At 35.2% G+C, this 16,896-nt stretch overlaps 1 protein-coding gene across 1 annotated transcript in view; it reads right to left on the bottom strand.

Annotated features, from left to right (window-relative positions):
* The window catches only part of LOC106882586 (nicotinate phosphoribosyltransferase), a 47,706-nt gene that overhangs the window by 13,396 nt on the left and 17,414 nt on the right, over window positions 1–16,896 (bottom strand). Inside the window, exons 4-11 of the mRNA XM_052976510.1 lie at window positions 15,983–16,193; window positions 14,993–15,123; window positions 14,227–14,342; window positions 13,952–14,036; window positions 12,921–13,029; window positions 11,531–11,671; window positions 7,797–7,881; window positions 1,921–1,965 (exon numbers count right to left, since the gene is read on the bottom strand). Coding sequence (XP_052832470.1) covers window positions 1,921–1,965; window positions 7,797–7,881; window positions 11,531–11,671; window positions 12,921–13,029; window positions 13,952–14,036; window positions 14,227–14,342; window positions 14,993–15,123; window positions 15,983–16,193 — 923 coding nt within the window. The remainder of the gene's footprint in view (window positions 1–1,920; window positions 1,966–7,796; window positions 7,882–11,530; window positions 11,672–12,920; window positions 13,030–13,951; window positions 14,037–14,226; window positions 14,343–14,992; window positions 15,124–15,982; window positions 16,194–16,896) is intronic.

Here is a 16,896-nt window from a genome sequence, read left to right as displayed (position 1 = left end):
AAAAAAAAAAAAAAAAAAAGGAAAAGGAAAAAAAGCACGAACTCAATAAAAAAAACAGGAGGTAGTAGTGGTGGTGACGATAGTTGTGATAATGGTGATGGCACAAAATCATAAAAACAAAAAGAGGCAAAACATAACGCGTTTATGATTTTGTAGATAGATTAATTTGGAAGAATTGACAATGGCCTAAGAAAATACTACCTCAGCAATGGAAGATATATATATATTTAAATCTATTTCTTAGGCACAAGGCCCGAAATTTTGCAGGAGGGAGCCAGTCGATTAGATGAACCCAGTACACAACTGGTACTTAATTTATCGACCCCCGAAAGGAAAAAAGGCAAAGTCAACCTTGGCAGAAATCTCTTATATTGTCACAAGACTGATACCACTGCTAACAATAACTACACAATAACAAAAGAGACAATTTCTAACATGGGTTCATTATAATAATAGTACTTTATTTTAGTGACCCTGGAGATGTGAAAGGTATTGTTGACCTTGGTGAGGTATGAACTTAGAATGTAAAGATTTGAATGAAGTACTGCAAGAAATTTTGTCTAAAGTTCAAACAATTCCTCCAATTCATCATAATAATAATAATAATAATAATAATAATAATAATAATAATAATAATAATAATAATAATAATAATAATAATAATAATAATAATAATAATAATAATAATAATAATAATGGTTTCAAATTTTGCCACAAGGGCAGCCATTTTGGGGCAAAGGAATAAGTCAATTACATCGATTCCAGTGTTTAACGACCTTGAAAAGATGAAAGGCAAAGTCAACCTCGGCAGAATTTGAACTCAGAACATAAAAGGTGGACGAAATGCCGCTAAGCATATTTGCCTGGTGTGCTAACGGTTCTGCCAGCTTTGGCACAAGGCCAGCAATTGTGGAGGGGTGAGTGGGTCAATTACATCAACCTCAATGCTCCACTGGTACTTACTTTATCGACCCTGAAAGGAATAAGAGGCAAAGTCAACTTTGGGTGGGATTTGAACCTGGAATGCGAAGACAAATGAAATGCTGCTAAGTATTCTTCCTGGCATGCTAACGATGTTGTCAGCTCACTGCCTTAATAATAATAATAATAATAATAATAATAATAATAATAATAATAATAATAATATTAAAAGTAAAGAACTTTTCTCTCTATCTATTACACTTCTGCTGAGTTACTTCAGTCCTTTATATAAACTAAAAAAATGAATTAGACTGACATTTATTTTGAACCTGTGGAAGGCACACGAGATGCCGAAATTATGTTCAAAGCATAAATAAATAAGTTATTAATAATAATAATTCTTTCTACTATAGGCACAAGGCTTGAAATTTTAGGGGAGGGGGTTAGTTGATTACATCGACCTCAGTGTTCAGTTGGTACTTATTTTGATGACCCTGGAAGGATGAAAAGCAAAAATCAACCTCGGCAGAATTTGAACTCAGAACATAAAGATGGAGAAAATGCCACTAAGCATTATGCCCAGTGTGCTAATGATTCTGCCAGCTCACTCCAATAATAATAATAATAATGATGATAATAATAATAGTGAATGAAACAAAAATAAAGAAGGAAAAACAACTTAAGGATTAAAATTTGCTGATAAATATTTAAAAAGAAAAAAAAACAAGATATTCGTGTGGAGTTAGTAGAATGTTAATTAGAAGCTGACCCATTAAAAATAAGACGGAAATTAAAAAAAAAAAAAAAAAATTAGAAAAGAAGAAAAAAAATCCAAAACCAGCTCAAAGAAGGAATTTTTTTAAAAACAATATAGACAAACAGATAACAAAAAAACAAACTAATAGTAATAGTAATAATAATAAAATGTACTAGGCTAAAGAAGAAAAAAAAAAGGAGAGAAAAGAAAAAAGGAGGAGTAGATTTGAAATTTCTTCTTACTGGTTGATCTAACGTATTATCAACTGAATTATCATCTGTATTTGACTGCAAGAAAAAAAATAACATTTTTGATGGGGAAAAGAAAAATGCCGATATCAATGGCAGACGATTTTTTTTGTTACTGTTTTGTTACTGTTTTTAATATTCTTGTTTTATTTCATTTTATTTTTGTTTTTTATTTCTTAACCAGAACTAAAGTAGAGACGACTTAATGAAAATCCGTACTAAATATTGGTTTCCAATTTTAACACAAGGCCAGCAATTTCGAGGGGGAGGGGGGGGGGCTAAGTCAAGTACATCAACCCCAACATTCAACTGGTACTTGTATCATCGACCCCTGAAATGATGAAAGGCGAAGAAGTCAGCCCCAGTGGAATTTGAACTCAGAAGATAAACACAGACAAAATGTTGCCAAGCATTTACTTGATGTTTAAACGATTCTGCCAATTAGCCACATTAAAAGTTTCACTAAGTATTGGATTAATTAAGTGCTTTGATTTGTTGTTGGATGAGTGGTTAGGAAGTTTGCTTTCCAACCTTATGATTTCAGGTTCAGTTCTACTTGGACAAGTGGTGTCCACTGCTACAGCCAGACTAACCAAAGAACTAGTGAGGAGATCTGGTAGACAAAAACTGAAACAAGTGTTTTTGTGTATGTGTATGTGTGTGTTTGTCCCCCACCCCATCATCACTTGACTACCGATGTTGGGGGTGTTTACATCCCCATAACTTAGTGGTTCGGCAAAAAAGACTGATAGAATAAGTACTAGGCTTACAAAGAACAAGTCCTGGGGTCGACTTGACTAAAAAAGCAGTGCTCCAGCATGGCTGCAGTCAAATGACTGAAACAAAAGAAAAAAGATTGTGTGTGTGTGTATATATATATATATATATATACATACATACATACATATATATACACACACACACACACACATATATATATATATATATTTATATATATATATTAGGTTGGCAAGAAAGTAATTTCGTTTTTTTAGTGTGAAATAAAAGTAATTCTTTTTCATACACAGAATAAGTTTTTAATCAATTATATATTTTCCATTTTGTTCGATGACATTTTGCCATCTTTCTGGCAACTTCATGATTCCGTGCTCATAGAGCTTCTGGTCCTATCAGCCAAAAACTGAAGCAAGTGTGATTTCAGGTCGTCATCATCATTATTGAATGTTTTACCATTCAAAGAATTTTGCAAACTTTGAAATAAATGGTAATCTGATGGTGCAAGGTCAGGGCTATATGGTGGATGTGACACTACTTCTCAACCAAGCTCCAATAATTTTTCACGAGTTAGCAAACATGTGTGGTCTAGCGGTGTCATGGTGGAGCATGATTCCTTTATGATTTGCCAATTCTGGCCGTTTTTCTTTGATTGTTTCTTCCAGTTTCATTAGTTATTGACAGTAAACATCTGAATTGATCATTTGGTTCCTTAGAAGCAGCTCAAAATACGCAACACCTTTGTAATCCCACACTGCAGTCTATCCATAATATCTGGTCAGTAAACATATGCCCCCACCACTAAATGTTGACAAACTTATGACCTGTCATTGTTTTGTTTCTTATTAAAAACTCTCCTTAAATTTAAGAGCCTCACGTCATGACGTCCACTCGAGAGACAACCTCTTTTACTATTATTTCAGTTTCAAACTAATAAGTATGACCATACTGCCATTACAAGTTCTCTTCATAATCACTGCCATCACCAGCCACAGTAAAACAATCCATCTAGGATGTAAGGTAATCAAATTGCATAATACACAAAAACGGATCTACCTTAGTCATATGGAGAAGACGTGAAGGTGTCTAGGAGAGCAGTAACTCATTACCATTGGCAATGTCAGATTTTCTACAGCCAGATGCTTTTCCTGTCACTAACCCTCATTTGTTCCCATGCTAGGTAATATTCCTTCATGACTGGACATTTTCCCAGATGATTGGAAATGAACGACATTCATTTGTATAAGAGTGACACCCATTTACAACTATCATGTGATGTTGTAAATGAGGATCAAGATAAGGGGACATGCATGCACGCACGCACACACACACACACATGCATGCATGCACATATATATACAGTGGGCTTTTTTCAGTTTTTTGTCTGCCACAAAGCTTTGGTTGACCCAAAGTGAAAGTAGAAAATACTTGCTGAATAGGCCATGTAATGGAATCAAACCTGAAGCAAATTTCTTAACGATAGAATCACGTCAACACCAATAATTCTGAACAAAAACTCAAAAAGAGTAAAAAAAAATACATTAGTCTTGCCAAAGACAACCTTTCTATTTCTGGTAGCAGAATACAACACACCGGTCCATGCTGTAAAGCTGTCAGTGAGAGGAAAAGCTGTCAAAATCATCACATTCACAACCAGATTTCTTTGTTGTTTTATTTATCAGATGAAGAAAGGCTATAACAAATGTCGAGAAATCGTGAGCTCCACCAAAACTTAACAACAAAACACAGAATCACAGGTATGTAAACCTGAAAGCAAGCAAAAGAATGACTGATACGACAGGTGAAAGTTATAAAATGTTACACTGGCCATACAAGGACAACACTTTCTTGTAAACACACTATGCACTTACAAGGAGCAATTGCATGAAACTACTCCATGTAACATAAAACCAAACTATGTCAGAAGATAGTGGAAAACACATCCTCACTATATAAAATTCTTACAAAAAGCACTTCCTTGCCATAAAAAATTTCCCTACAAAAATAAACTATTGATAATAGAAGTGTATATATATATATATATATATATATCAGCATCATCATCATCGTTTAACGTCCGTTTTCCATGCTGGCATGAGTTGGAAGGTCTGACTGAGAGCTGGCAAGCCAGAAGGCTGCACCAGGCTCCAATCTGATCTGGCAAAGTTTCTACAGTTGGATGCCCTTTCACTCTGGAAATGGTAACAGGCACCAAAACATCCTGGAGAACAATATATGAAATTTCCCGGATGTACATAGTTGGCATCTTCTTGTCCCATTAATATATTGGATGAATTCACTTATCCTCCATGTTGTACAATGTTAAAATAAACACACATGTATAACATATGTTACATCACAAACAAAAAATAAATATGAAATGAATGATGCAAAATCTAGAGATATATGGCTCTTATTTTTTTTTATTATTAATTGTCAGAAGTTTCAGAGTGACTCAAAGACTGAGTTTTGTGCATTGGCACTTATCTGTGCATGAAACCCTTGGCCCTGGAGTCAGTCAGTGACTTATGCCAATTATTAATAATAATGACAATAATAAAATATATACACTCATTTTGAGCGACTTCTATTTTCCTGTTTGCATCACCGAACATATATGGTCATTAGTGATTATTTAGTATGTTTATTATTTTGGGTTTATCATTTTGCAAGCAGCGGCAGAAGAGACAGTCAAAGAAGGAACTCCAGCCTGGCAAAGTTTTCTTTATTTCACAGTGTTAAATTCAATTATTTCTTTAAGAAACTCTCACTTCTGAAAAACTAAACCCCTACTCCAGAGGGAGATCTTTACATTTTGTCCCCTTTGAGAATCATAAGAAATAGTAAGCAGCGCAGTTTCCTCTTGTAAGAATGTAATGAAGACAAGGCACAAGGCACATCTCAAGAGTTCTAAAGCTTTGAAGACAAAATGAGCAGGAGATCCAAGAGAAGGGACACTCCAAATGTTCTAGATATTTAGTGGCAGCATAAGCCAAATGACAAGCTTAAGGAATGGTGAATTCTATAACACACTGGTCTTAAGTTTAAATCAAACAGGAGAAATTCAATTTCAAATCTTTTTCCTTTTAACTTCTTAATTTTCAGGGGTTTTTTTTTAAAATTTACTTTTTACTTTTGAAATTTCAAATTGATAAAACAGAAAGGTTTTTAGTAAAAAATTTTTTTTTTTTACATTAAATGAAATGAAGAGAGTTAAGATGGACAGACAAGATTTTTATTTTTTAAATAAAATTTGAAAAGTAAAATAAAATAGATATTCAACTTCTAATCAAAATTAACCGAAGAAAAATATTTTCACCAATTTAAATTTCAAATGAATTTTCTTGGAAAGAATTTAAAATTTAATTTCAAAAAGTAAAATTGAAATATAAACATGGATACTTTTAAGAATCACAGCAGGGGATGAATCAGAGGATAACTCAACGTACCCAACAATACTTAATCTACTTAAAAATTACCTAAGAAAAATCAGCCGGATTAACCATCTAGCATTCAGGTCAAATATAATACTTATTTATTCACATTGTTTTAAATTAATCCTGCATTATCTCATAGCTTCAAGATTTTGATGATGTAATTGATTATTTTTAAAATGACATTGCCAGAAGCCAGATCTGGTTGGTTTGTAAAACAGGAAGAATATGGTGGGGCTGGATATGGCTGGTTATAAACGCTAAAGGGTTAAAATGACCTGGATTTAAAAATAAACCATCTATACTAAATATTTACCAAATATATTGTTTACAAATTTTAAAAATATATCATTTATATATTTTTCCAGAAACCTTTACAATATCAAAATCAAACTAATCTCTATTTACCACATCACTAATTATACAGACACAATAAAAGTTGCCAGGACACTTGCTCTCATTTGGTAAATATTTCATGTAGAAAGACATTGTGCATGTGCATGCGTGCATGCATGCAGATGTGGGGAAAGGAGTATATATTAAAACAAATTCAAGTCCAGTTTCCATTTAATAATCTTTTCTACTCTAGGCACAAGGCCCGAAATTTTGCGGGAGGGGGCCAGTCGACTAGACCAACCCCAGTATGTAACTGGTACTTAATTTATCAATCCTGAAAGGATGAAAGGCAAAGTCGACCTCGGCAGAATTTGAACTCAGAATGTAAGGGCAGACGAAATACCGCTAAGCATTTCGCCCGGTGCACTAACATCTCTGCCAGCTCACTACCTTATTTCTATTTAATAATGAAAAATGTTTAAGGTGCCTTCCTTTATTTTTCTCTAATTTTAGTTTACGAGCAAAAATGTTTTGCTACGAATAAAATTTGAAAAATAGACGGAAAAGAAACAAAAAACAATTTAGAGAAAATGAATTAAATTAAAATTCTGTTGAACCCCTGCCATGTCCAACTGCTCCCAATTTAACCTTTTTCTGTGGAAATACACAGTCTTTGTTTCAGTTTTGAAAATAATGAAGAACTTAGTGAAATAACTGTCATTATTAACAGTTCTGCAACATATTTTAGTTGAAATTCACTGCTTTTAAATTAATTAATTTTGAAAATAATGAAGAATTTAGTAAAACAACTTTGTCATAATTAACCCTTTTGTTACCATATTTCTGTTAAAAAAAACTGCCATTAATTCAATTAGTTTTTAAAATGATGAAGAATTTAGTAAAATAACTATCATTATTAAGCTAGTGTTTGAAACAAAAATTAACATGAAATTTTGATGGAAGATTTTAATTCAGATCATTTTTAAACAAGAAGTGTGTATCCATAGAATTGGTTTAGTTTATATACGTAGAATTTAATTTAGATCATTTGAGACAAGAGGTTTGTATCCAGAGAATTAGTGATAGCCTCAGGTGAGTTAGGTTCAAGAGGGTTAAAACTAGATAAGAGTCTACCAAAAGCTTATCTCTTCAGCTTTAGTCCCTACCCATTCCAGTATAATTATACTAAATAATAAACCTAAGAAAGACAAAATAAAGTGAAATAAAAGTAGAAAGGAAGAACAGAAAGACACAAACTGTGACATTGTGAAACTACGATAAAAGATGGACATATACAGGACAATATGAAACTACAATAAAAAAGACAGGTGTAAACTGTATTATTAACAAATCGTTAAAACATACCTGCTGGTTTAGAGAATGGATGGTGTCTTCGTTGATGTCATTGCTAGCTACGATTGTAAACTTGCCAAATACTGGGATATTAAACCTGGAAAAAGCACAAACAATAAATGACTGATGCTCACCTTGTAATAGTTTTGTTAAACGATGGGAGGGTGAAGAGGCTGGGGTTTTACTCAACAGAGATATCTTTTACATTGGAACACTCCCTACTGTTCATAACAATAGCTTAATTAAATATATATATATACACAAAGATACAACAGAGCGTTCATCATCATCATCATCATCGTCGTTTAAAGTCCGCTTTCCATGCTAGCATGGGTTGGACGATTTGACTGAGGACTGGTGAAACCAGATGGCTACACCAGGCTCCAATCTGATTCAAGCGATGTTGTGTGTGTGTGTGTGTGTGTTTGGGGGGAGGGGGACAAACACAGACACAGAAACATATGCTCACGCATACATACATATATACGACAGGCTTCTTTCAGTTTCCGTCTACCAAATCCACTCACAAGGCTTTGGTCGGCTATAGTAGAAGACACTTGCCCAAGGTGCCATGCAGCGAGAATGAACCCGGAACCATGTGGTTGGTAAGCAAGCTACTTACCCTACATCCACTCCTGTGCCATATAAAATTTTAACTTTTGTTGGAATGACCATCATGTATATATTGGCACATTATAATTATACTTAGTCTGACCATTGTTCCACACTGTCAGGACCCATTCCATTTTAAACATCACTTTAGAACCATCAACCAACAATACCTGGCCATTTAGCACAATAGCTGCTTGACTTAACTTAATGCAGTACTGCTTGACATAATTTTAACTTTATTCTCAAGTATTGCTACCACTGTGGATACTGTTTAATGCTTTGGGAATATGTTTTAATTTTCTTCCCAGCATCAAATATTTATAAAATATGAAATTTAAAGTCTAATATACACTGCTTGCATGTTTTAACGGTGGAGGTGCAATGGCCCAGTGGTTAGGGCAGTGGACTCGTGGTCATAGGATCGCGGTTTCGATTCCCAGACTGGGCGTTGTGAGTGTTTATTGAGCGAAAACACCTAAAAGCTCCACGAGGCTCTGGCAAGGGATGGTGGCGAACCCTGCTGTACTCTTCCACCACAACTTTCTCTCACTTTTACTTCCTGTTTCTGTTGTGCCTGTAATTCAAAGGGTCAGCCTTGTCACACTGTGTCATGCTGAATATCCCCGAGAACCACGTTAAGGGTACACGTGTCTGTGGAGTGCTCAGCCACTTGCACGTTAATTTCACGAGCAGGCTGTTCTATTGATCGGATCAACTGGAACCCTCAACGTCGTAAGCGACGGAGTGTCAGCAACAACAACAACAACAACATGTTTTAACAATTGTGCTGTCATTTCCACTTTATGGTCTCTTTCCAAACAGTTTGGATAAAGGTAATGTACTGAATGTTATATGTTAGTAGTTAAATCCAACAGCAATAATAGCAATAGAATTGAAATCCGCATCAATCAGACAAAAAGTAGAATCTGAGAAAAGTAGTGATGTTCTACATTGGTGAAAAAAATAGTAGTCTTGTTATTTTGGATGCAAACATGAAATGGGTAAGTGGGAAGTACTGTTTGGTTACATTTAATATCAAGATGGTCAGTTGAATTGGCGCACACATAAAGTAAAGGTGGAGATGACGAGGAAAGAGTTAGTAGATGCTGGTAAGTATGTTGAGCTTAGTCAAAAACAAGGCCAGTCGAATTGGTGCAGACATAAAAAATAGGATGGGAGTATTGAGGAGGAGCTGACAGATACTGGCAAGTATGTCGAGTTTAATGAAAAACAAGATCAGTTGAATTGGTACATGTACCAAAAAGGCGGTAAGTGGGGAGGAGAGGCACATAGGCATTGATGAGGTTTAAACAAAAATACGTACTGTGGTATTAGTTTTTAAAATTCTGAAGTCAATATTTTGCCTTTCTTCTCTTAGGAGGTCAATAAAATGAAGTGTGAGTCGAGTACTGAGGTACATTTGACTAAAGCCTGCCCACCAGATTTTGTACCTGTGTTAGTATTAAGGTAGAATCATTTACTTCATCTGACAAAATGCTTTGTACCATTTCTTCCTGCACTTTATATTCTTAGTTCAAATCCCACCAAGGTCAACTTTGCCTTTCGTCCTTTAGGGATCAGTAAAAGAAGCACCAGTCATGTACTGAAGTCGATGTAATTGAGTATCCCCCTTTCTGCGAAAATTTCTGGCCTTGTGCCAAAATGTGAAACTATCGTTATTATTATTATTATTATGATAATAAGAAGAATGGGGAATAGCAGAATCTGTAGAGCACCAGACAAAAAAGTTAGTTGTGGTATTACATAACATCATTTTACATTCAGTGTTAAAACACTTCACTTTTCATTGGACCAGCGTTGATAAAAGTACCAGTAATTGTACTGGGTCCACCTTGATAAACATACCATACCCAAAATTTATCTGAGTTAAAAATCATAAAACAGAAAAAAAAAATTATCAAAATATGGTGGTAGATTCACAGTCATTTATGTTGGACAAAATGCCTTACAAGATTTAGTTTTGGCTCTTCACATTCAGAGTCCAAACCCAATTGTGGTCTCTTTGCCTATCATTCTTCTGAAATCAATAAAAACAGAGAACCAATCCAATGCTGTGGTTGAAGGAATCATATACCTCCTTTTTCTGAAAATTGTGGCCTTGTGCATATACTCTTTACTCTTTTACTTGTTTCAGTCATTTGACTGTGGGCATGCTGGAGCACCACCTTTAGTCGAGCAAATCGACCCCAGGACTTATTCTTTGTAAGCCTAGTACTTATTCTATCGGTCTCTTTTGCCGAACCACTAAGTTACGGGGACGTAAACACACCAGCATCGGTTGTCAAGCGATGCTGGAGGGACAAACACAGACATACACATACATATATATATATACGACGGGCTGTTTTCAGTTTCCGTCTACCAAATCTACTAACAAAGTTTTGGTCGGCCGGAGGCTATAGTAGAAGACACTTGCCCAAGGTGCCACGCAGTGGGAATGAACCCGGGTATATTAGAAAAAGAAAATATTACTATTGATAATAAATGTTGCATCTTCAAGGAGTGGCATTTTTGAGTTCTTTGAGTTGACATTCCTAGTTAATATCATCAATTAAATTCTCTCCATGCTTGAGTTGTGACAGTCTTGCTGACATCATAGATCAATTCTCCTCCAGGCTTGAGCCAACATTCTTGCTAATATCATCAATTAATTTCTCTCTAGGCTTGAACCAGCAACCTGACAACAGCATCTCTCTCTCTAGATTTAAGTCAACATTTCTCTGCAAGGAACATCTTTTAATTCCTCTCCAGAAGGGACCAACCAAGAAGAGATAAAAATTTCATTTTATATTATCTTTACTTCTTTTTATGCCAGAATGATGGTGAAACTGAAAGTGAGAGGTGTCAACTGTCTTGGATAAATGCTGTAAAGATTGCTCCCAGTTAAATAAGGGAACGTTAACAAGAATTAGGGGTTTTGATTTTCTTAAACATACTCTTCAGGCCCAAGACCAGCTACAAAAGAACTGAAGGACAATAATTGAGGTGAATGCTCTGCAACCTAAGTACACATACAATAGAGTACGACTACCCACTACTCTACTCTACCCAAATGGCAGTATAAGAAAGGAAGGAAGGAAGGAAGGTAAGAATGCATCACCGTGGTTACGTACATTGTAGCTACCTTTTCAAATTCTTGCCGAGAGATGGTGGAAAGGTAAGCCAGATCTCCACTGTCGATTCTAACACCTTGGGCTTTGTAGCCAATCGCGTGCAGGGCAAGTGCCACTGTGAGAAAGTTGGGTAAGCCACTCCTAGAGAAGAAAAAAAAAACAAAAAAAAAAACAGAAGCTATTAATTAAAAAAAACATTAATATATTAATTAAAAAAACATATTAAAAAAATATATTAATTAAAAAATATATATATCAGCAGTAGTTATCTAGTCCCAGGTCAATTCTAGTTAAGAAGAGTTATGATGAAAAAAAATAGTTCACCCATGATCATCCACTCACACACACATGTACATGCACACACACACATTTATATATATGTGTGTGGAACAAGGATGTTAAACCAGTTTGAAATTATGTATTTTTGTAATTATGGATGTTGAATCTCTTAGCATTCAAACCAACCATGTCCAGATCATATATTCTACGAGTTTTTTTTTTGTTCAAATCATCTAGATCCCTACAATGTTATTCTAGAAGTAAACAACTACATCATTGAAATTTCAATGATATGAGATAATGCATGATTAATTTTAAACAATGTGAATAAATAAACATAACATTTGATAAAGTAAACTGGATGCTAAAGGGTTAATAAGGAATTTTGAAATTATTTGGATTCATTTTGGAATCAATAACCTTGAAATGATTTGAATGTAATAATGTAGAGAAAAGGTTTAAGTAATATTTTTAATTTTCTTCAAAATTCCATTTATTTTATTTTCAAGCACTGAAATCTGGTGACTTTTTTTTTTTTTTTTTTTTTTTTGACATAGCTTTCTCCTTTGCACTTGAGAGAGGTTATGTCAAATGATCCTCATCAAGTTGAGGCCATTGGAGCAACCAAGGAGATCTCAAGACAACACCCCTAAACATGAACTAATCCAGTACCCCAGAGTGTACCTGATCAGTGCTACGGTACCCTGCCCCAGCATGGCCACATGTTATCTTCCAAGCACCATTTGTGAAATTACCATACATGAGTTTCCAGAACACAAGTCTTGGAGAAATGAGGTCAGGATGTCACATGCTGTGGCTGGTAAACTTCAGTGACCTCTGTGCCACCCACTGCCTTGGAAACTGAAAAGGATGGGAGATGGTCATAACTGGAATACCTTTGGTCAGAGGTCTAATTGGACCCAAACTGACCTGAGGCTATAAAAAAAAATAGCAACAACAAAAACAGCAACAATAGAAGCAGGGAAAGAAGAAGAAGAAAAAGAAGAAGAAGAAAAAGAAGGAGAAGGAGAAGAAGAAGAAGAAGAAGAAGAAGAAGAAGAAGAAGAAGAAGAAGAAGAAGAAGAAGAATATTCAGATGAAGTTCTCATACTTGACTACGTCGTAGGTGTCAATGAGTGCCAAGAACTGGTTCGGGAAAGATATGGCATAGGAACAAAATGCTGCCAATTCACCTTCATTCACTTGGTCTTTGAAGAATCCTTGAAGAACAGAAAAAGAAAAAAAAAAAAGAAAAACCAAAAATGCAATGTGTCAGAGATGAGATGAAGAAGTAGATGAAACAAAAAAAAGAAGAATGCAATGAAGAATATGGTGGATAAAATGTGTATTGATAACGATTGTTGATTGGTAGAATTGCTGGACAATCAGACTAAATGTCTTGTAGTATTCAGTTACAGCTGTTTATGAGTTTAAAGATGATGATAGTTTTATATCATCTTCATCATTTGTCTGTCTTCAATGGAGGGCATGGGTTGGACCAGCGTTTTTCAGCTAGGGTTCCGCAAGAAAGAGTGAGATAATCTAATGCTAAATTCATGATCGTAACATTACTAGACATATACAACATATTGGTTATTGTAATATAGACATCATCAGTGACTTTTGGGACACCCTGTACAATTTACACTTTAACAAAATCTTTCTCATTTACATTACAGCTTACTTTTCTTTTTTTTTCTTTTTCTACTTATATTCATAACTTAGAGTTATTCTAAGTCATAAACATAGAAGAATTTTAGTGTGACACTGAATTATGTTAGATGTGATCAGAAGTGGTTTATCTACTGTGTAAGTAACTGATGACCTGGTTGTAATTCTCATGGACATGAAGAGAGACCAGATTAAGCTTAGCCAATGAAAAGACATTTATATGTTACTTTGACAGTCAATTATTCAGAGTCCACTTGGTGAAATCAGTAATTGCATGATCAACTGGCAAAAAAATTACTGGATTCTAATAGTGGAATCCAATTTTTTTTTGCTTCGGGTTGCACTTGTAGACACATGTATGAATGTGTGTGTGTGTGTGTGTGTGTGATTGAAATACATAAGTTCTTTACTTAATCACCATGCTTGTGCTTATTATGAGTGTAATTAAAATAATTAAGAAAAATACACTACCTAATTGATTACATAATCGAGACTGCCATTCCAAGCACAAACTAAGGAAATCTACTATTTCATCAGAATTGTTCTTCTTTAGAGTCTGAAGGAAGAAAGAAAAAGAAAGAAAAGAAACAATAAAAAATATATCAAGTACACTGAAGCACCAAAACACTTGTTAACGTGGTGACAATGCATTAAAAGTAGACAGAGTAGCAGGCCTAAATAACAACAACAACAACTTTAAAAATAGAAAACGAAAAATAAAAGCAAGGAAAGCAAGTTGCCCTTACTCTGCTCTTAATACTGCTGAGGTTAATGAAAGAGTTTACAAAAGCATGAGCGTGTGTTCCCTTCACAGGAATGTCAAAGAATTTCCCAGCCAATACATTACTGGTCCCATCAAAACCTAGAAAGAAAGAAAAAAGAAAACAAAAAGGGTAAAAAAAAAAAAATGAAGTATAAAACAATGCCATCATCATCATCATAGTTTTAATGTCTACTTTTCCAATGCTCACACAGATTGACCTTAACCTCTGCTGTGCCTGTGCACTAAGTTTTAACATTCTAGCTCACTTCTGCTGTTTACAGCAGTGCTTGGAAGGAACATGTGTAGCGTGTGATTGTCACACTGACCATGACAGAGAAAGTTGTTGTGGTGATATCTGCTCAGAGGCCTATGCAAAGTTGCAGAAAGAGTATGGAGAGGATTGTATGAGCTGCACATAAGTGTAGGAGTGGTTCAGACATTTCCAAGATGGCCAAAAAATTGTCAATATTGACGCACATTTTGGGAGACCCACAACCAGCAGAACTGAGAAAAACATCGTAGATGTGCATGCAGCTGTGAGGGGAAAAGCATCGAATCACCATCCGTGAGTTATGTTAATGGTACATTGAATAATGTAGCCCTGGATACACCATTCCTGAAATATTTGTTGTTTGAATGGCTTTGATGATGGTTCTTATTCAATCAAGGCCGACCTAGGGTTAAACAACGATGATGATGATGATGATGATAATGATGACAGACAAATGCTGACAATGATGATAACCTACCTCCCATGTAGCAGTATCGTGATGCAGACATACCCCCGTCTGGCCCCTGAGCCCTCCTCAGTCCAAACTCAAACAACTTCATATCGAAACCAGCAGCCAATCGGAAACGTACAGCATTGGTAGCGACGAGGCTGGAAATATAAATCAAAAGAGACAATTCATTAATACAAATTAATGTGGGAGTGGCTGTGTGGTAAGTAGCTTGCTTACGAACCACATGGTTCCGGGTTCAGTCCCACTGCGTGACACCTTGGGCAAGTGTCTTCTACTATAGCCTCGGGCTGACCAAAGCCTTGTGAGTGGGTTTGGTAGATGGAAACTGAAAGAAGCCCGTCGTATAGCATGGAAAGCGGACGTTAAACGATTAAACGATGTATGTGTATATATGTTTGTGTCTGTGTTTGTCCCCCCAGCATCGTTTGATAACTGATGGTGGTGTGTTTACGTCCCTGTAACTTAGCAGTTCAGCAAAAGAGATACCGATAGAATAAGTACTAGGCTTACAAAGAATAAGTCCTGGGGTTGATTTGCTCGACTAAAAAGGTGGTGTTCCTGTAATGGTTTGGCAAAAGAAGTCGCTAGAATAATTACCAGACTTTAAAAATTAAGCATTGGGATCAATTTATTCAATTAAAACCCTTCGACTTCAAGACAGGACTACAGAATGACTATAGTCCAATGACTGAAATAAGTATGAGGAAAAAAAAAGGGGGACAGTGAGTGATTTAAGGGAGACACAGCTGAATGAGTAATCATATAACTGTTCCTTCGATTGCTTGATTTTTTAAAGCTACAAATTACATTAGGGGCTGGGTAGCAGTGTCTGTGAACAATACACTTCAGTTCGTGTCGCCCCAGTCTACTGAGCTGTAAATAAGGACCAACCAACAAAATGGATTTTTAAGAGTCCTTCCCCTGCACCAGTGATCTATTGTTCTTTACATGAAATAATAACAACTACAGCCACATGTATTATTCTTTTGTTTTTACCTTGCATAGTTAACCAAATTCAAGAAACACGTCTCCAGCAACTGAACAATAGGTAACGGCCCTTCGACTACAATGAGTGGTACCTTCGGAAACACTACCGTGCCTTCATCAATGGCCCAAAGAGTGACGCTGTTCACATTCATGTTCTTCAGATATTCAAAGAATCCTGGGTTAGTTTGTTCTGGCAGGACAGTCTTCAAGTAGTCAATATCTAAAAAAAAAATTTGAAAAGAGGTAAGCATTAAATTAAGCATTTCGGCCCACAATGAACAAACTATGAAATGCTAACAGATGGTTTGAACTCATGATGGGTGAGTTCATACTTTTTATAATATATATTATAATATATACAAAAAACACTTGGTGCTGGTGTCACATAAAAAACACTCAGTACACAGTGCAGTGGCTGGCATTAGGAATGGCATCTTGTTATAGAAACCATAAGGCAGAATTTGAACTCGGAATTTAAAGATGACCAAAATGCTGCTAAGCATTTTGCCCAGTGTGTTAACGATTCTGCCAACGAACCAGCCTAATAATAATAATAATCCTTTCTACTAAAGATACAAGGCCTGAAATTTGGGAGGACGGGGTAGTCATTTAAATCAACCCCAGTGTCCAACTGGTACTTCATTGACTCTGAAAGGATGAAAGGCAAAGTTGACCTTAGCAGAATTTGAACTCAACTTAAAGATAGGTGACATACTGCTATGCATTTTGCCCAGCGTGCTAACATTCAGCCAGCTTGCTGCCTTAATAATGATAATAATAATAATAATAATAATAATAATAATAATAATAATAATAATAATAATAATAATAATAATAATAATAATAATAATAACAATAATAATAATAATAATAATAATAATAATAATAATAACAATAATAATAATTCTGTAGCTGCCTCTGTA

This window comes from Octopus bimaculoides, chromosome 24, assembly GCF_001194135.2.
Source record: "Octopus bimaculoides isolate UCB-OBI-ISO-001 chromosome 24, ASM119413v2, whole genome shotgun sequence".
Classification (NCBI taxonomy): Eukaryota; Metazoa; Mollusca; class Cephalopoda; order Octopoda; family Octopodidae; genus Octopus; species Octopus bimaculoides.
This window is presented reverse-complemented; position numbering and strand designations above follow the sequence as displayed.